The sequence below is a fragment of the Mya arenaria genome, chromosome 15, assembly GCF_026914265.1.
Source record: "Mya arenaria isolate MELC-2E11 chromosome 15, ASM2691426v1".
Classification (NCBI taxonomy): Eukaryota; Metazoa; Mollusca; class Bivalvia; order Myida; family Myidae; genus Mya; species Mya arenaria.
Genome location: NC_069136.1, coordinates 56,600,890 through 56,613,860, shown reverse-complemented (window position 1 = coordinate 56,613,860; position 12,971 = coordinate 56,600,890). Strand labels below are relative to the sequence as shown.

Here is a 12,971-nt window from a genome sequence, read left to right as displayed (position 1 = left end):
ACTATTGCTTTTAAAGACTTTGTCTTTGGCTTAAGAGAATGACATAGGTTGGTCGTGTTTTGAGACACATAGCGTCTAATATACTAATTACGTGAGTTCACTATTGTCTCAATTCAATCGAAACCGTAACACTGAATATTCCAAAATTCCGAGAGCATTTGTTTGTGTTAGAACATCTTAAGAAATCGAACTTCAAAAGATTTTGTTTTAGTAACTCTTCATAACTTTTATAGTTGGTCATCTTTTAGTTCCATAGAAAATACCTAATAGGCTTTCAGCACATACCTGACTACCTTTAAGACCACTTTCTCTAGGTGTCTTTGTATCTTCATCAGGTTTTGACATATTTAGACCATGCAATGCTAAGCTGTCATATCTAAAAGTAAGTATCGGAATTAGTCGGATGGAATAAACATCAAATTTACATTCATTGCAAAGAATAAACTGGCTCGGGCGGTAACTGTGTTAAACTATCAACATAGTTAAAAAGAAGTTTGGATTAAATTCTTAACAGTTATAAAGTAAGCCAGGCGCAACGAATTTGGCCTTTACCAGTGGTCACAAGCTGACCATGGACAAGAAGTGATCAAATGGTTTTAATAAATTCAACTTAAGTTCTAGCTGTATGAGACTAAAGAGAAACAATTCTAAGCTTTGACTTTACACATACAGACGGATCTGTGGACAACCGACAACATCTCAAAAGGGGTTTCATTTAAAAAAAAATTCAAAAGAAAATAATTGATCACCACGTGACATCCTTAGACACTTATGCATTTGCGACACATGATACGTTGTACATGTGTTACAGGTGACAATATGCCCATGTGTAGCAAGGTCCATGCTTTGAATTTCACCATTTTAGTCATACCCCTTGATCGACTGATATATAAGCTAGTAAGTCACATGTTATAACTATTCGATCATTCTATAGGTCATATATCAATAACATATATGAAGCTTTATTCGGTACCATAGAAAACAATTATGTAATATTTAATTTTATTAAAGACTGATTGTTTCAAACAGTGGTAGAGCCGTTGAATAGTGAATATCGCAAAAAGCCATATAGAACAATTGGGGCCATAGGCCCCTGAATCGCCCACTTGGTATATGGAACTCTGTCAATGGCATCAGTGTCGTACCTTTTCACTAGACAAAACCAATATTTATATTTGACCTAGATTTGATAAAGACAATCATGTTGATGCTTGGATGAAAATGACTGTATTGACTAGATACCTTCAATTGAGTTCACAATGTTATTCTATGAGTTGACCCGTCAATCTAGAACACACCCAACATGACCTATTTTCAAACTTGACCTATATTTCATGAAGACATGTTTTTAGCAAATTTTATGCAGGTCGGATGAAAAGTACACCATCTCAAAATATTTCTTTGATTTGGCCAATCGACCTTTTTGACCTGACATGACCAATATCCGAATTTGATGTATACTGCATTAGAATAATCAGTCTGGCCAATGTTTATCAGAATAAGACTAAACTGTGGCCTCTTTTGTGTTAACAATCTTTTTCTATTATTTGACCTTGTGACCTTATTTCGACCCGAGATGACTCATATTCAAAATTGTCCAAAATTTCATCAAGACAACCATTCTGACAATTGATAAGACGCATTGGTCTAAAATTGTGCACTCTAAGGTGAAAAACAAAGAATTAACTAAGTGGCCCACCTTTTAAGCCCGAGATGACTTACATTCGCAAGTGTCAGCGGTTTAATCAAGGTAATCATGCTTACAACAGGGTCTTTCTAATATTTGGCATAGTAATATAGTTTTGGCCCGACATGACCCATATTCGAACTTGCCCGAGGCAATTATTCTGACCAACGTTAGAAACATTTGGTATTTGTGTGTATTTGTGTATGGCCTCAATTGTGAAAACAAGGTTTTTCTAAGTTTTGACCTGACCCGTATTCGAAATAGTCTGAGATTTCATCAAGGAAATCATTCTGGCCATTTTTAGAAAGCATTGTTCAACAATTATTCTGACCATTGTTTAGAAACGTTGGTCTACAAGTATGACCTCTATTGTGTAAACATGTATTTTTGTAAGATTTGGCCAAGTGGCCTAAATCCTAAATTGTGATCTCTATTGTGATCAGATTGGTGAAGAAATAAAGTAGATAGAGTGGTAACAATATTAAATAAGATATATTTTTATTAATCAAGGACAATCACTCTTGACCTACTCGTCATATTTAGCCCATAATCGAAATTGGCCGAGATCCTATGGTCATACATAATATGTTTAAACATGATTACTATTGGTGAATAGATGAAAATGTAAACAATGTTAAATATGACATTTCTATATAAGTTAATGACAAAAACTCTTGACCTGCTGTAAGATGTGTAAGGTTATATACATTATGTCCAAGTTTAAATAACATAAATTTAAAAATGTGGATGTTTCAAGGGAAACAAACTGAAAATGGACGATGAACAAACGGCCCTCACTAAAGGACCAAAACTGTCAGATGCCCGTGATCTTCTTCAATCACACTTAATATGCTCGTAGAAAATACTTACATTTTTTATTTTCTTTAAAGAACCATTTTGCGTAGATCTGCATAAGAACAGACTTCAATGACATAAACGGGTATGGTCTAGCTCGACAATGGGTAACCATTTCCAACGTTCAAACAGGTAAGTTTTCTATAACCTGAAACAATCAAGAAAATAGTTTTACATATCGTAGATATTTGTTTACTTATTCTCAATAACTATACTTAGGATGGCTGTATATTCATTGTATAAATGATTTTGAAAATTCCATTTAATACGTTAAATATCCAAAATACTTCCTACCATTGTAAGAGCATTTATATTAAACTAATATTTCTTACATAAAAGTGCTTTTGATCTTATAAATAAATCTCGCCATCGAGTAAGATACATTCGGTGACCAAAGTTGAATACAACATCATACCTTGTAGTCTGACAGATCTTAGTTGATTGGTGTAATCGTGTATCGATGGTCGATGAGTGAATTGAGCAGTCCTCCCGTTGTTACTTATGCCAGCAATGTGAAAAGTGTGCTACACCGGAAGGTAAGTAAAGACAATTTTATAAGCCCCTTTCAGTAAGACAAGTCTGAAATACATACAGAATATCACTTTGATTTTTTCATCATATCGAGCTATTTTGCAGTTTCTTTCAAATTAACGAATTATGTTATAAAATATACAGTTAAAGAAGTGCTCATTTGTGTTTAAAAGGGTTTATATAAAAAGGTCTGCTGCCTTTTTAGCGTTTTTACGGTGCGAAAGATAATTGCAAAAAGGAGGGGGAAATGGGCCATTTGGTAACCCGAAATAAGCATGTATATTCGTGACTCGTATATTATTAGTGGGTGCAATAGCTGTAACATTACACTGCAATGAATAATTGTCTTTTGAAGAATTTTTGACCAATTTGAAGGTAATGATGAAAGATTGCAATTTCAAAGACAATGAAGACATGATCATGGATATGATTGTGTTTGGTGTCTTATAACAAAAACAAATGAAAAAAAAATACTTTGAACAAGGCTATTCAAATATATCAAAGTTTTGAATATTCACAAGCGCAACTGCGGGAAATGCAGGAACCATAGCAAAGAAAACCCGTTAACGTTGTTCGTTCGAGAAACGTCACTATTCCTCAGACCAGTGAGAGCACCCTCAAAGATAGAGGTTATATAGAAAATGAAGCCACCAAAACATAAATCAGAACTTGAAACCATATTAGGTATGGTAAACTATCTGAAAATGTTAGCTCCAAACACTGCTATGTAACAGCCCCTTTGATACAACTACTGTCAAAAGATGTTGAATTATGTTTGGAAACTCCACAAAGAGATGCATGTGACAGAATGAAACAAATCTTCACAGGACCGGGCATGGTTTTGTCGTATTATGACAAAGGCAAGCAATTAACATTGCAAGTTGATGCATCCAATTTTGGCCTCGGAGCAAACATAATGCAAGACGGGAAGCCACTTGCATTTGCATCATAATTACCAACACAAACTGAGGTCAATTATGCATAAATTGAGAAGGAAATGTTTGCTGTTTTTTCGGCTGCAAGCGGTTCCACCATTGTGTTTATCGTCGCAAGGTCAACGTGCAAACTGATCATTTGCCATTAGTTTTTATTTTTCAACACAGCTCCTGCACTATTCCAGCGTATGCTACTTCAGCTACAGAAATATGATCTTGACAAACAGTACCTATCTAAACAAGTACCAGTTGCAGACACACTGAGCAGGAACGTTTTAAATGAAACGTTAACTTAATTGTAAAAAGGCATAGACATGCACGTGCATATGGTTATGTCGCATTTACATGTATCTGTCAGAAAACTTGATTGAAATGAAGGACAAAACCAGTCAAGATGAGACTTAAGTATTGTTGAAACGGACTATACTTCAAGGATGGCCAACCTCTAGAAAGGTGTGTCCGCGATGAGTAAACTACAATCGATGGTTAAGTAATGAAGGTAAATAAAATAATAATCTCCAAATCAATGCAGTCTCACGCACGTCACATGGGAGTTGAGAAACGTCCCAGAAAACCCCGAGATGTTATGTTTGACCAGTCTCGTGTTAAAATGTAACACATGTTTAAAGCACAGAAACTCAAGCCCAAAGAAGCCATAAATTCCGATTGAGGTTCCTGATTATCCATGGCAAATTATTGGCACTGATTTATTTACCTGGGAAAACAGGAACAATCTGCTGATACTGGAATACTATAGTAGGTATCTTAGGGTCAAAGAATTAACCAATGTGAGAAGGACCACGGTCATTAACAGAATGACCGACATAATGGTCAGATGGGGATTTAGTGAGGGAATTAGTGAGAAGGTATTATCAGATGGTGGTACTTGTTATGTAGGAATTCGTCGATTTTGCAAAAGAATGGGATCCAATCAGACAATCAGTCCCTGTCACAGTCAGTCAAATGGACTAGCTGAGATATATGTGTCAATTTGTAACAAAATTCTTACAAAGGCTAAGGACACCAGGCATGATCCTTTTATTGGTATTTTAGAATACCAGACCATCCCTCTTAAGTCAGGTAATTCCGCTGTTCGGTTAAAATGGGCAGACAAGTGCGCTCTTTCTTCCCAATACCTAAGGAAATCTTAGGTAAATTTAGTGAGGCGGAGTAATCAAGATAGCAAACAGGGGGGGGGGGGGGGGGGGCAATATTATGATAGACAATTAGAGCCTTTAACATTTTGGAGAAAAGACAATGATTCAACAATCTAATAAATGTTGTAAACCAGCCTATGTAGTTGAAAAACTGACTGAAATGTCATATACATTTTAGTGCCCTGATGGTTGGTCTTTGTACACCCGAAACAGACGGGAACTGTCAATGAGCCCTACCACGGTCAATTTTCAGAGCAGAAATACAGGAAATGTCCTTATACAAAACACCTTCCCAGTTTGACATCAAAGATTCGGAAAACCCCCTAATTGGCAATAATTCCTCCCCATGTATCAACATTTGTACAACCATAAGATATAATTTTCACAAAATATATATTTACGCACATACTCATTTAGATAAAACCGTAAATCGAAATAAATAGATGGATTTCATCTTGTAAATGCATAATTAGTAGTGTGTTTAAGTTATATGGTTACACAAATATTTTATACGTAAGTTATGCTTATATCTGTACGTTCCATAAGCAAGAACTATTCTGTACGGTTCATAATTACCAAATATTATAGCTTTTATATATCATATAATATTAACATATAACGTATTCAATTAAATTGATCACAGTTCATGTTGGTCAAATATGTATTGATTGTTACATTCATTGAGAAAACTTCCTTATTCTTCTGTGCCATCCATGATGACGATTCAGCCTTTCAACAAATAAAACGTCGATCAATATGAAACTTAAACGTCAAATAATTTGATAGACTTCATTCAATTGGTTACAAAACTATTTCAGCCATTATAGAGGTCATTGGCTTCACACAATGATTTGCTTCGATGGTTTAATAAATTATTTCTGCATTTCTCGTATCTATATCATTTATTTTAGTGGATACAAATAATTATGCAGACTCTATAAAATCATTCTGAAGGTGTTTTACATGTAGTGTTCTGGAGTAATATGATCGATTTCAATACGCAGACATTGTCTGTTCAATTTTGTTGAAAAACGATATTAAACGAACCACCTTTAAAAGTAAAGGACAAAAATACCTCCGTTAACCTCAGCCAACTTCACAAGTAATTTAACCACAATATCAGTCGTATGAATATACCACTATAACCTTGAAGTACGAACTTTATATTAGTACCAGCTATACCAGTCTTAAATTGAGTTTAAATAAGGCAACCTGGGTGTTCAACATATGATATTGTTAAACACATGGTTACATTAATAAAATGTTGCTTTAACTTGTATGATTATGATAAGAGATCAATGCTTTAGCATGATAGTGTTTATTTGTCGCTTTATGTTTTAATTTTGTTATTTGGCTTTTTATTGACTAGTGTTTTATGTTCACGTTATCTACATGTATATGTATCTTAGATTCAGATCTTCATTGTTTAATTGTCTTGTTTCATTGTAAGGAGACATATATTCGTTCAGTAATGATTTTCCCCTTTAATATGTTTATAATATATTAATCAGGCATTGTTGGAGTATTCTAGAAGTTTCTGTTTATTTCATGTTTAAACGTTTTAGAGCGAACAAAATTCATCGAATTATAGAAATTGAGAGAGAAATATTAAGGATAAGGTGGTGTTCTGGGACATTCTTATTTGGACATAAGGGTAAACTTTTTTCACCACTGGTCTTGTGGTAAAATTGAAGTATCTTTGAATGGTTACATATCGTTCAAGAAGTTCCCTAGTGCTAGAACGTTTATGAAATCTTAGTTTAATTAACCCATTCGGTAAGGATTACATATCAACCTTTTGTGGGAATTATTCTGAAAATGTTGTTTGATTTAAATAGTACTCATATAGTGTATTAAATACTTTATGTAATTTAAAAAAACATCCTGGATCAGTGAAGATATTTTGTGGTTTTAAAAGTATTTTCATTTTCGCATTTCTCATTCAATATTTTGATGGACTGTGAGTAAATAAATGTTGTGGTTGTGTTAGGAAGTCGTAACAGATTTGAGGGAGCGGCTCGTCCGGGATTGCAGATTAAATTTTGAATTGTTTCATTTTAGTTTAATATAATTACATTTGATACCCATATTTTGGTGGAAACTAGCCATTCCATTCATCATTCATACATGTGTAACTAAGCCTTTCCTGGTGGAGTGTAATTTGGCTAGAAAGACGGATTTGCTCAACCTAGCTAGAAGCAGTGAGAAAAAAGGGGAATCACGGCAGCTTAAGTTAAAATTCAGCGAGTTACAAATTGAAACAGCGAGCCAATCGGTGTGAAACAAAAATAGTTTCATACTTTGATGTAACATACACATAAGGATTGTTCCACCATTTCAATGAAAAACAAGATGACAGTTAGTTCATGCACTTCGAAAAGGATGCAGACATTCTAAAATGGCCTCAATGGACATTGATCTTGGGGTTTGTTTAGATGAGCAAAAATGGTCAAATTTACACGAAGCTGGGTTTGGGACAAAGCTCTCATTATGGAACAGTTAAATAGCTCAAAATGTTTGAAAATTGTAGGAAGGAAATGACCAGACCCATGTAGTATCCACAAGAGCTAAGGAACAGTTATTTGACAGATGGTGTATGACTTAGAAAATTGTCAAAACATATGAACTTCCATTCAGATAAGCATTCGGATATCAAATCATTCTTGAATTAAAATCAAGTAGAAATTATGAAAGAAGCTGCTCATCTAACTATTCCTTGACCAACACGGTATCATCTAAAATAAATAAAAACCAACTTCCTAACATGAACATTCCAAAGCTACTTTTGGTCATTTGTTGGGCAGGCCAATTGAAGTATGACTTAGCAAGTCAGAGAGAACAACAATTACTAAGATGTTGACTTAGCTGACACGTTTAGAGGTGAGTGTTTGGATACTAATGTAAACGAACCATTTTTTCTTGTCACATCTGAATGTTCTCAACCAACTTTAAATAATTAACGTTAGGACACAATGTTAATGCCACAGCTTAATCAGGAAAACGAAATGGTCCTGAGATTACCACTTCGTTTGAAAAGACTTTAGGCGAAGATGAAACTTCCAGTTTCTTACAATAATGAGAAATGGATTCTGATGGGAAAATGGCGACAACCTTATGTCCCTGCTGAAGATTATTGGACTGTACGCCACCACATTGGAAAAATTTAGTAAGGCCCATGAAACACCCATGTCAGTTCATCTAGGTGCTAACAACAGTTGCCATAAGATACTTCATCATTTATATGAGCATGGCCACAAAGCAGATGTTTTATGGCACTTTAAATCATGCCAGAATGGACATATTTTAGGGAGTGCAAAAAGTTTATCTATTCCTTCATTTGGTGAGTCTCTTACTGTGAACATTATAGCTGTGTTCATCATTTACCTAAAAGTCAGTTAGGTCTGAATACCTTTTGAAAACCATGCGTTACTCAAAACGCTTTCCCTATGTTTTTTTTTCTTTAAGGAATATTGAAACCAATACCATTGTTTAGGTTCTACTGAGTTTTATCCTATTTGTTGGTCTTCCAAAACCAGATCTGTCTGATTAAGGGTCAAACTTTATGTCTGGCATTTTCAAACAGGTCATAAACGAGTTCGGGATCAAACAAAATAGGTTTTTAGCCTATCCTCCAGAAAGTAAAGGTTTCACAATACATGTACATTGAAACCTATGAATCTATGATACGGTCATACTGTTATGACACTGAGAAAGACTGAAATGAGTGCTTCAACTTTCAAGTATTTGCAGTAAAAGAATCTGTAGAAGAGTCGCTTGGTTTCATCCCTTTTGAGTTCGTTTTTGGCCATACTGTGGAACTTTAAAACTTCTGAAAGAGAAGTTCCTGTCAGACCATGAATATTCAGTATATTTGTTTTAGTAAGTCTCTGAGTATGCGAGTTTGCACTGTCTCAAAATGTAACAGAGCAATTAGCATCCTTAAACCTAGAGATACAGTCTTTGCTCTTCTGCCTACACCTGGTAAACCTTTACAGCCTAAATATTTTGGTCATTTCACTGTTAAAAGGAAGATGATCTTGATTGTGTTGTAAACACTCAAGAAATACGTAAGCAAAATTAAGTATGTCATGTCCACGAGTTTATATACGAAGACAGAGATAGCCCATTAACTTAACCATATCAGAAGTAAAATGTCGGCAATATCGGAAACATTTATGATTGAATCAAAATACAATTGTGATACTATTGTTGAGTCTGATTCTGACCGAACTAAGCTTGAAAAATCAAGACATTCTGCACAATGTAGACCAGAAATGTAATCACTATGAACGATCACAAAGGGACGGATTAGATAACTTGATCAAGAACTGAACTTTGATATCATGATGTCGTTGAGGTTGACATTAAACCAGTTAAACAACATCCAAACAAATAACCCTTAAAACAGCAATACCTTAGAGACGAATTAAAATATGAGTTGGATAATGAAAGATCTCCATGTAATCTTGTGTCAAAACAATATGGGACATACCGAATGTGCAAAATGGCATTGGTGTAGGTGTGGTATTGATAGTAAAGGACAAGATGGAGGTGGACATCTAGTTTGTTACTTTTCAAAAAGGTTAATAAAACATCACAGAATGTACTCAATAGTAAAAGATGTTCTTGTTCTTGCTATTCAACATTTATAAGTTTATTTGATATCACATTCACCCATTGTTGTCTTCTTTGATCACAATCCCCAAGGTTTCTTACACAAATTGAAAAGCAACAACCACAGGTTGCTGAAGTGGAGTTTGTTGTTATAGGAACATACGTTTGTAATTTAACATATAAAGGGAAGAGATAAAATAATTACATGTACACTGTCCTGTTTGTAGTTTGTTTAATCAACATTTTATAAATATATTGAATATTTCATGTAAATAATCTTCATGTCGTATGATATCCTACTGTTGTTTAATGCAATTGTTATACTCATTCATTTTTTATGTATGTTAAAGTCAATACGTCATTATTTCATGATCTGTTGTTATTGTAAGGTGACTGACCTATATTCATTAAAACATTCTTAAATATGGAATATACTGGCACACTTCTCTGAGCATTGGTATTTGGATAAAATTCCACTTTCGTTGAAAAGGTAAGTCTTAGTTAATAACATTTTCACCAGTGCTAAAACTGTTCTCAAATATTATATTTAATTATTTTGTCTTGAGGTTGACTCAGTATTTCCGGTATTCATTTAACTTCCTGATTGAGAGAACAGGAATGATAAAGAGCTCATTTTAAAGCTATTTAAACATTTTATCAAACATTCTTACCTATTGGTGTATCCGGAGTTGTGTAATTAGCACACTAAAAATGTTTAATTTATATAATATTTTAATTTGTTTTGATTAGAAATGAATTTTATTATTTTCGCGAGATTGACTAAATGGTAGCAATCGGAATACACGGGTGTTATCGTTAAAGTCGGACTGGTTCACGATATTTCACAATAGTTAAAGTTATATTTTTGAACGATATTAAACCGGTCTACGGGAACAGGGAATATTTATATTTCTTGCAAAATTCGCGCTTCGTGGATAAAAAAGACCACCCAGCCCACCCACTTATAGAATGTTTTCCCTGTTGCCCGCTTTAGTATATACCTGTTATATAAGGTATTTTAGTACTTAGGTTTACTAAACTTTGCTCAGATATATTTTTCCCGCGTTGCTGCTTTTGGTTTTTGTATTTTACCGTACTGCATCGCATCGGTTGTTCGAGTCTGGTCCACATGCACGCTTTTACGGATTGGTGTCTCCTCAGGGGGCGTTTTTCATGATTGAGTATGGCATAAAACAGTCGAGGAGCAATAGATACTTTATTGCCATCGGGATCTATCTGGAGGGTCGCCTCATAAAATCAGGAATTAACTCCCGCTTTTACACATGCAACCGCTGTAAGGAGTAATATTTTGGATGATGTTCTGTGCCATCAACACATAAAAAATTACCTATGTTTCGTTGTGATGAATCTTTACTGGAAACGCATGGGCATTGCGGTTCCAGGGGAACACTCGACTTCTGCCATAAAGAGGATATGGCAGACTGTTCAACCCCGCCCAACTTCGTGAAAATAACTTTTGTTTAGGACGCATTGGCTTGGACCGGATCTGTTTACGTCGTTTTAGGCTTTGAAAAAATTGTACTTTCATTACATGTTGAGAATGTGCATAGATTTTTTCAACCATGTCTAAATAAGTGGCCATGAACACCGGAAATGACTATCGGTTTGCACTGTTGCTAGAATATGAAACAGTGTTATTTGGTTACGGGTAGACGGCATCGTTGGTAGTATATCATATTAGTTTGAATCTAACGTGTGCCGCTTTCCAAGATTCCACATGCATTTTATTCCTGGTCAGTTGTGAAGGCGGGGAGTATTTCGCAAACCGAGAATTGACCGAGCTGTCTTCCATTACAGTTTGAAAATGCATACATTTATTATGTATATAATTCATTTAGTTGAATTTGGGCTTTTAGGCTTGTCGAGACCTTTACCTTCGTCGAGCACCTCTTTCACTTTTATCACATGGTAGGGGAATCCATAAGTTGGCTATAAATATTAAATTGGGATTTATAAACTAAAATCCATTAATTTGGGATGGATAAATAACGCCTATAATCCCGATACTGGAATGACAAAGTCTGAACAAGTCTGCTGCATCTAGGCCGGGAGCCCCTTGTACTTGGCGTCTTGGTGGTTGCATTATTGCTTTGCGTTGCCAGGAGCTTCCGGATATGTATTGCGGATTTTGCAATGGCTTTAGCAATAGGATCATTGACATGAAGACCGTAGTTGCTGGGTAATACCACTTTGCTAAACAGTCTATTACAGCACGGGTAGACCATAGGACACTATAGCTTTAGCAAAATGTTATTACATTTTGTAGACACTTAATACAACGGGTCAGCCTAGCCTTTCTCGGCGTGGGTGGTTTGTTCCCGCTCGGACTTCCAGCCGTGTGTCACTTAGACCTATTATGGAATTCGTTCGTTAGTAAAACTGTCAATGTTGTTAATTTGGTTTCTATTCAACGAAGTAGTTAAACCACTAATAGATATGGATATGAAATGAGTTTCACAACTCAATACCTGCGTATTTAGGTCAATAACTCGGATTTCAAAATATATTATCATTAATCTTATGTTTTAGCGGTTTGATTTGATAAGAGATTTAAGATAAGAAAAATATAGGTTATATAAATTGCAATTTGATATGTGGTAATAATATCCCAAGTAGTGTGGAAAATATGAAATAACAAATTTATAGTGACAGTGTAAGCATTTTCGTAGGCGTTTAACTGTCGGAAAGTGTGTCATCCGAATCCTGTAATATCAGGAAACCTATTCGTGCGATTTCATGGGTTTTTTTTGCACAAAATGCAAATTTCCTTGAAATATTGAGTATCAAAGGAGCTCACTAAGTGGGGAACGATTTCTTTTTTTAATCAACTGAAAATGACCCGTTCTATTCAATTTTGTGAAATAAAAACACCAAATAGCAACTGGCAGATAATGTTAGAGTTGAGCAGATTTATGCAAATCCAAGATTGAAATAATTAAAACTGTAACCATTACTACGCTTTACGATAAGAGCATTTTTTTCACTTTTTTGAATAATCATTTATAAGAGGGCTCTAATTCCAGTGCTGTTTCGAATCATTGTTAGAAGCCCCAAATGCAATCCCATGAAAGGTCTCCAGAAACTCTCCCTATAGACCAAGTTTAGTCAAGATATGTCATCCCTAACTAGTTATTCAGTTTCAACAGTTTTTCTATTGTTAGTAACAGAGAC

At 34.9% G+C, this 12,971-nt stretch overlaps 1 protein-coding gene across 6 annotated transcripts in view; it reads right to left on the bottom strand.

Annotated features, from left to right (window-relative positions):
- LOC128219874 (uncharacterized) overlaps nt 1-10,586 on the bottom strand; it is a 30,628-nt gene extending 20,042 nt beyond the window's left edge. For 5 of the 6 annotated variants that reach the window (XR_008258680.1, XR_008258682.1, XR_008258681.1 and 2 more), the window contains exons 1-4: nt 10,451-10,586; nt 2,958-3,121; nt 2,558-2,690; nt 286-376 (exon numbers count right to left, since the gene is read on the bottom strand). Coding sequence is in view for 3 of the 6 variants with exons in the window: in XM_052928009.1 (XP_052783969.1) it covers nt 286-345 (60 nt within the window). In the remaining 3 variants the exon portion in view is untranslated. The remainder of the gene's footprint in view (nt 1-285; nt 377-2,557; nt 2,691-2,957; nt 3,122-10,450) is intronic. The other variant, XM_052928010.1, reaches the window with a different exon arrangement.
- Between the last annotated feature and the right edge of the window lie 2,385 nt (nt 10,587-12,971).